The sequence below is a fragment of the Gymnoscopelus braueri genome, assembly GCF_963280865.1.
Source record: "Gymnoscopelus braueri genome assembly, chromosome: 16".
Lineage (NCBI taxonomy): Eukaryota > Metazoa > Chordata > Actinopteri > Myctophiformes > Myctophidae > Gymnoscopelus > Gymnoscopelus braueri.
Genome location: NC_137616.1, coordinates 36,879,578 through 36,887,497, shown reverse-complemented (window position 1 = coordinate 36,887,497; position 7,920 = coordinate 36,879,578). Strand labels below are relative to the sequence as shown.

The 7,920-nt window shown below is 42.8% G+C and overlaps 1 protein-coding gene across 4 annotated transcripts in view; it reads left to right on the top strand.

Annotated features, from left to right (window-relative positions):
- The first annotated feature begins 3,325 nt into the window (after nt 1-3,325).
- plcb1l (phospholipase C beta 1-like) overlaps nt 3,326-7,920 on the top strand; it is a 273,312-nt gene continuing 268,717 nt past the window's right edge. For all 4 annotated transcript variants that reach the window (XR_013934755.1, XM_080453637.1, XM_080453638.1 and 1 more), the window contains exon 1: nt 3,326-3,501. Coding sequence is in view for 3 of the 4 variants with exons in the window: in XM_080453637.1 (XP_080309763.1) it covers nt 3,403-3,501 (99 nt within the window). In the remaining variant the exon portion in view is untranslated. The remainder of the gene's footprint in view (nt 3,502-7,920) is intronic.

Below are 7,920 nucleotides of genomic sequence, written 5' to 3'. Positions count from 1 at the left end.
ATAGGATGTCCCTAAAGCTGAAAATAGCAGCGTGTTATGAGCTTGTAGATCGGCTGTTTATGCTGTGCATCACTAAACCCTAAACCTAACCTCTAAATGTCGAATCCTAAGCCCAACCTGAATCTTTTCCTAAAACCTAAATCCAAATCTTTTTTTTTTATATTTTCGGGGCTTTTTCTGCCTCTATTTGAGAGGAAAGTAGGCTGACAGGAAATGGGGAGAGAGATGACACACAGCAAAGGCCGCTGGGATTGGGAGTCGAACCCGCGACACGCTGTAAGACTGGTTTACCAATCTATGTGGTTTGCGCCTGGACCGCTAGGCCAGCGGGCGCCCCCCCAAAGCATTTTTTAACCATAAAAACAACCATTTTTCTTGTGAGGACCGGAAAAAACGGTCCTGAAGTGTTTAAAGTGGTTAAATTAACACTCAGGATTTTGGGTGTGTAGACAGAGGGCCCTGGCCCCACTCAGCTCATTCAATAAGTGCCTTGTAAATTTTCACCATCATTTCTGTCTCATATATTTCTGATCTGTCTAGTCCTTTCAAAAAGAGACATAACACAATTAAGTCGTTTGGCGGATGGACGGCATCATTTTAAAGGCATAACGATGGAGATTCTCTGAGTGGAGATAATGGGAAATGCTCAGTGTGAGTGCTTTGAGATTGACAAGGCAATTCGTTTTCGAGGAAGAAGAAGATAAACTCAGGGCAGACATCGAGGAGGAGGGACGAAATTGGAATAAAGTGAAGAGAAATGTGAGTCAATCAACGAGGAACAGTTACCTCACTTACAGTGTAAACAACTTTTGTTTCTCCAGCTTTACAAGACAAATCAGCGGGATAGATTCCTGAACAATTATTGCACTTGGCAAGCAAAGTCAATAAAGTCATTCCCAAAATGGATCTCTGATTCATCGAAAAATGTTGTCTCTGAACATTGTTTTGACGAGGCAAACATTTTTTTCCTCTCTCTCTCTCTCCATATATCCCTCTCTCTTTCTCTCCCACTCTGCCACTCTATGTCTGCCTCGTCCTTCCTTCGACCTTCTTCCCTCTTGCTTCCTGTTCCTCCCTCTATCTCTACCACTTCCTCTCCATCACTCCCTCACAACCCCCCTCTTGCTTTCCCCCCTCCCTCCATCTCTCTTCCATCATCCCCCCTTTCCCTTTCCAGAGCTGTCATTCAACTGCCTAAACAAAGACTGGTCCCCGTGTCAATGCTTATCACAGGCAGCAGGCAAACTCACACAAGCTCCATTTGAGATGGACATGAAAGCTGTCTGTCAGAATTTGGACTGGTTTGGACTGAATGTTTGACATGTCCGCCGGACAGCCCCGGCCTGCAACATGGCCGCAGATAAACAGACAGGAATGGAGGAATTTGTTCAAGAAGAGTCTGTAGTCGTCTTTTGGGTACAGTCAGACAAAATTAAACTGTGCGCGGCACAAAGCCAAGCCAGAGGGCCCTTTTCTTTTAATCTGTTCTTTTAACCGCAAAGTAAAACTCCAAAAATAAACAGACACTCAAGAAAACAAAATACCTTAAAGGCCTGCTGTGACGTATTTCTCACACACAGAACTTTGAAGAACTTTGGACAGAAATAAATGACAGGCCTTAAAGGCAGTGGTGTGGGCAGGGGGATATCATGGGGACATTTCATTCATGTCATGGGTATGGGCTGCTCTCTCTCAAATCAGATCAGATCAGATCAAGGATTGGAGAGCCTTAGAGAAATATGCGTATGAATAGAGAAATAGTTCATACTTTCCCTTTGGTGACAAGAAGTACAACAACTCGCACAGATATGATCCGAACAGACTGTTCGGATCATATCTGTGATCATATCTGTGATCATATCTGTGCGAGTTCGTGTTCGGAAACAGTGACTCCAATTAAAATATTTTGCACAGTGCACTACTTGTGTGAAGCAGATTGGCAATGAAGTTCAATCAGTAAGCTATATAGTGTTAAGCATGATTCTGTTTTTTTCTTTTCTTCAGATAATCACTTTACAGCATTTTGTTACACAACCGCCTATGTTTAATCATGTTTGTGTCCCTTATATTTTCATGATTCTCAACCTTTTAAACTCCAGTTTGAGATGCATAATAAAGACCTTTTTTCTTTTAATCTCTGGGACCCCAAATTAAGAACATCCTTGTTGGACATGATTTGGTCCAATTATGGTCTGTAATCTGTTCCAGACAGTATTCCTTTATGAATCCTACTGCAGTAAAGGATAATAAACTCTGGAGCCCATGGACATGTTGAAAACCACTGACCCCGACCACCCTTGTTGTAGTTTCACAATATGTAATGCAGTACTACAGTAGTAATGCATTCAACATTGCGTCTGCCCCCACACTGGCCGACCAGACCATCAGTGGTGTAAAGTAACTAAGTATATTTACTCAAGTACTGTAAGTACAATTTTGAGGTATTTTTACTTTACTGGAGTCTTTCCAATGTTCAGTACTATTAGTTTTACTTCTACACTATACATCTCAGAGGCAACTATTATACTTTTACTATTATACTTTATAGTTACTTGTTACTTTGTAAATTTTGATTATTATTACAAAACATATAGCCCTATATACATTTCAGCCATTTGAAAATAGTAGATCTACAAGCTCACAACGCGTCGCAGCTTGTATATCTGTTATTTTCAAAAGATTTTAATACATTTTATACTATGATACCTTGTAAAATGGGACTTCCTGCATAATGTGTACTTCTACTTTTGGTACTTTAAGTATATTTTAATGCCAATTATTTTGTACTTTTAGAAAAGTAAATTTTGATCACTGGACTTTTACTTGTAACAGAGCATTTGTACATTGCAGTATTGATACATTTATGTAAGCAAAAAAAATGTCAGTACTTTTTCCACCTCTGCAGACCCGTTTTTTTCGCCCTTTCCCACCTGTGTACCACTCGATAATAATTGACTTCATCAGCGTCAGCCGCTGGGGGGCGCTGGTCGCCAGTGAGCATCGCATCACATCAATCGAACCCATCTCATTCCATCCCCGCAGCATTGAGTGTGTTTTAAAACGGCTTCACACACAACACAACACAGCCAGTTCAGTTCACTCAGAGACCCCGGCGCTGCCTCTCCTCTCCTCTCCTCTCCTCTCCGCTCCGGCTGCGTCGAGCCGCATGTCGACGCTTTCAGCGCGTCTGGAGAGCTCCATACCATAACACCACAGAGAGAGGGCATGAGAGAGAGACAGTACACGCTTAACCGGTTAGTTAGCCTGTGTTTTTAACAAACAGCAACAAGTCATTTATTAAAGACACGTTGGAAAGGGGATAAATAATATATAAGAAGGAGGACAGGAGGAAGAAGAAGACATTGACCGTCGTCGTCCGCCGTTCAGACAGTAGATGAGCCAATGGCAGGAGCGCAGCCTGGAGTTCACGCACTGCAGCTGAAGCCTGTGTCCGTCCCGGAGAGCCTGAGCAAGGGCAACAAATTCATGAAATGGGATGATGTGAGTAAACAGCTTGTGTGGAATTAATATCGTAAAGACAGAAAGAAAGAAAGAAAGAAAGAAAGCGTGCCGCTTTCTTTCTTTCTTTCTTTCTGTCTTTCTTTCTACTCCCATGCCGACACAACAATGCATTACACAACCTGCTCATGCTGCTCCATTAGAACGTTTATCCTATAGAATGGACTGTCTGTCTGTCTGTCTGCTACGTTGTCTTCGCCACGCCATGTCAGTGACTGAGGGCGAAAAAGGGGGGAAAAAAGAAAGAAAGTCAAACAAAAAAAGAAACAACGAGTTCCTGTTTAGGAGTGTTTTTGTTTACATTTTCTGGGGTGTTTTTTTGCACGCCTGTGTATATGTGCCCAGTGCCCACGCGTGACGCGTGCGTGTGTATTGTGACTTGTGAGGCGCGCGAGCAAGAGAGAGAGAGAGCAGCAGCTCATTGGATTAAATCAAACATTTAAATTTGGGTTTGTTGTCTTTCCCCTTCTCTCTCTCTCTCTCTCTCTCTCTCTCTCTCTCTCTCTCATCTCTCTCTCTCTCTCTCTCTCTCTCTCTCTCTCTCTCTCTCTCTTCTGGGAAGGCGGTTCAATCAATTGGCCGTAATTAAAGTGAAAAAAAAAAGGCAACACACAGGAATCCTAATAGCTCTTTGAAGCTAGAGTTGAATAAATAACGCCTGTGCCTTTATTGTGATCATCATTCATTCAGTCTCCTCTCCACTCCATGGATGGCAGCCCTGCAGCCAGAGATGACCTTGATTCAAATTGATCGCTCACTGCTGTTGGGTTTAGGCTTATTATTATTGAGCTATTAACCACTTAAACCCCACATGGGTAACCGGAGTCCCACAGGGCTCAATACTGGTGTCTTTTCTGTTTTCTGTTATTGTGTGGGGGAAAAGCTTTCGCTGAAAATAGCAGATGAGCTTGTCGATCTGCTATTTTTTTTGCGAAAGCTTTCCCCACAATACCGATGCTGGAGTTTAACAACCCATTAAGACCTGGAAGACATCTGTGTCATTTTTAGATTTGAGCTAAAAAGCATTATTTTACACTTTGGCTATTCAAAAATAGCAGATATACAAGCTCATAGCGCGGCACTGAGTGCCGTGCTACGAGCTTGTATATCTGCTATTTTTGCAAATTTGTGCAAATCTTTGAATATATGTTTTTTAAAGGGAACATTTGTAACTCAAATCTTTGCTTCTGGGGGTCCCTGGAACAACATATGTTAAGATACATATGACCACAGCTGCAAAGCACCTCTGCTCACTATTAGGCTATTATAAAAAATAAAATAAAAAGAATGGCTATGCACAGTTCTGCACCCCTCCCCACCTCCCCCATCCTTGACTCATGTATTGTGCGAACAGTAGGATCTTTATTATGATTCCCTGCCAATGGCTGCGCTCTCTCATTTTTCTGTGAAACAAAGACGACTTCTGTGGCTGTGCCCACCTGTTCTTCACCTTGATTGAGCTGTGCTGCTGTTATTTGAAACAACTGCCAGGGGGGAGTATAGGCAGATGATGCAGATATACGTCCTCATAGCAGGCCTACAATTATTTAACCACTTAAGTGTTCTCTCTCTCTCTCTCTCTCTCTCTCTCTCTCTCTCTCTCTCTGTCTCAATTGAATTGAATTGAATTCATAGTGGCTTTATTGGCATGGGAAACCTACAGTATGTTTACATTGCCAAAGGAAGTATCAAATAAAAGAAACGAAAAGCAAATGTATGTAGTATGTAGGTATACAGTTAAGGATATAGGCCTGGTGCAATAGACAATAGGGAATGAATGGTGTAAAGTGTAAACAGAGAAGTGTAACATTTCAACTTTCTCTCTCTCTCTCTCTCTCTCTCTCTCTCTTCTCTCTCTCTCTCTCTATCTCTCTCTCTCTCTCTCTCCCATCTCTCTTTGTTGCTCCTAGCCTGTTGCAACGCGTTGTGAGCTTGTAGATCTGCCTATTTTAGAATGATTTTGAGATTTACGGAAATGTTGATATAATTACATGCTCATAATATAGGGATGCCAGGAAAAGTGGTGATTTGTGATGATTTCAGTATGTGGAGCAGTTGTCTAGGAATAGGATGGTTCCTGCCTGGTTCAATCCCCGCTCCTCCTGCCAGCTGCCATCACTTTGAAGTGTCCTTGAGCAAGGTGCTGAACCCGTGAACTACTCTAGAAGAGCAGGTTGGAGCCTTGCTTGGCCGCCTCTGCCTCAGCGGCATGTGAATGGGTTAATGCGGTGGTTCTCAACCTGGGGGGTCATGATTTTCACGACAGTAAAGTAACAATTTAAGGACTTTGAAGACCTTTTTAATACCTTAAAATGAAAAGAAAAAGACTGCATCAAAAGTAATCAACAAACTATACTATAAAAACTAGTCAAACAGCCGATCTACAAGCTCACAACGCCTCGCGACGCGAGGCGTTGTGAGCTTGTAGATCGGCTGTTTTCACAATATCTGTGGAACCGAGGCAAACTAAATGTAATGCCTCAACTCCTACAATTCCAAGTCTTGTCAGGGCCGGGGGTCCCCAGTTCAAATCTTATTATTTTGGGAGGTCGCTGCCTGAAAACACTGATGTAGCACACATTGTAAAGCACTTGGTAAAAACTGCTACTATATCAGTGCAGACGATTTAAGATATATTAGACCTTTTCTGGTTGGTAACAGTGCTGGACGTGATGTTGAGCCATGAGGACAACCCTCGAAGCCAAGCTTTTATCATTAAATTAAATGTCATATTGCGCTGTTGAAATGGACTATGGCTTCATATGAAATATGTGGGACAGTTTTTATTCTCAAGTTGTTATGAAACAATACGATAATGTTCATGGTGATTCTGGCAGTGCGCAGGTGGTGACATGTAAACAGTTTTATTTTGGTCGCCGCAGATGGCAGAACATGGCACAGACAGATGCGAGTGGGCATGAAGACACACACACACACACACACACACACACACACACACACACACACACACACACACACACACACACACACACACACACACACACACACACACACACACACACACACACACACTATACATTACTCATCAATCTTTCATGGCAGTACTGTGAGAGATCTTGAGTACTTAAGAAGTAATTACAACGGAGCAATATACTGTATGTCTGGGTATGTTGTGTGAAGGGGGGATGAGGTGTGTGTGTGTGTGTGTGTGTGTGTGTGTGTGTGTGTGTGTGTGTGTGTGTGTGTGTGTGTGTGTGTGTGTGTGTGTGTGTGTGTTTCCCTTCCGTGTGCAGTGATCCATCAGTGTTTGTGTAGCTCTCTCATGTGGGTGTAGGCCTATCTCTAGACCAATGCCAACCAGACCCCTTTCCTGCCTGCCATGGACATTTACACACACACACACACACACACACACACACACACACACACACACACACACACACACACACACACACACACACACACACACACACACACACACACACACACACACACACACACACACACACTAAAAGACAAACACGCACACACGACACGCATGCACACACACACACACACACACACACACACACACACACACACACACACACACACACACACACACACACACACACACACACACACACACACACACACACACACACACACACACCGATACTTTCACTCTGTTTTATTTCCCATACAGTCCTTCCTTCCTTCCTTCTTTCCTCTTCCTATGAATCCATGGAAAGAACTGGAGAGAGAGAGAAGAGAGAGGACACACACACACACACACACACACACACACACACACACACACACACACACACACACACACACACACACACACACACACACACACACACACACACACACACACACACACACACACACACAGTAGACAGAAACAGAATAACAGTCACAGAGAGATTGAGGTTGAATGATGTTGTTTTCCTGCCTGTCATAGTTTTCTGTCTCGCTCAAATGTAAGTGTCAGACCCAGTACCCATTCTCCCTAGGTACACACAGTGAACTCTTGAGAGTGTACAAATGGAACCAAATGGACCCGTAAGGCAGTGGTTCTCAAAGTGGGGTCCGGGGACTGCCAGGGGTCCCCAGCAAAGATAGTTAATATAGCATGACAATCATTTTAAAGGGTAAGACCACTTTGGTAGAGGTTTGGGTTGTGTAGTTACCTTGCCATGATGTAACTCCAAAGGTGGACAAGAAATCCAAAATAATTGCTCCATTGATTAGAAATTGATCATTCAAAATATGCTTCTCATTGACTTACATTGTACGGCGAAACAGCTCTCAAAGTCACTCTTTTAGCCCATAAACGAACACAAACAAAGCTGATTCAGACAATATAGAACATCACCAAACCCAGTATTGTTTGTTTTTTTTAATAAAAACGTCAACTTCCTGTTGATTTTACAATTTGAAGATCCGGATTCGGAT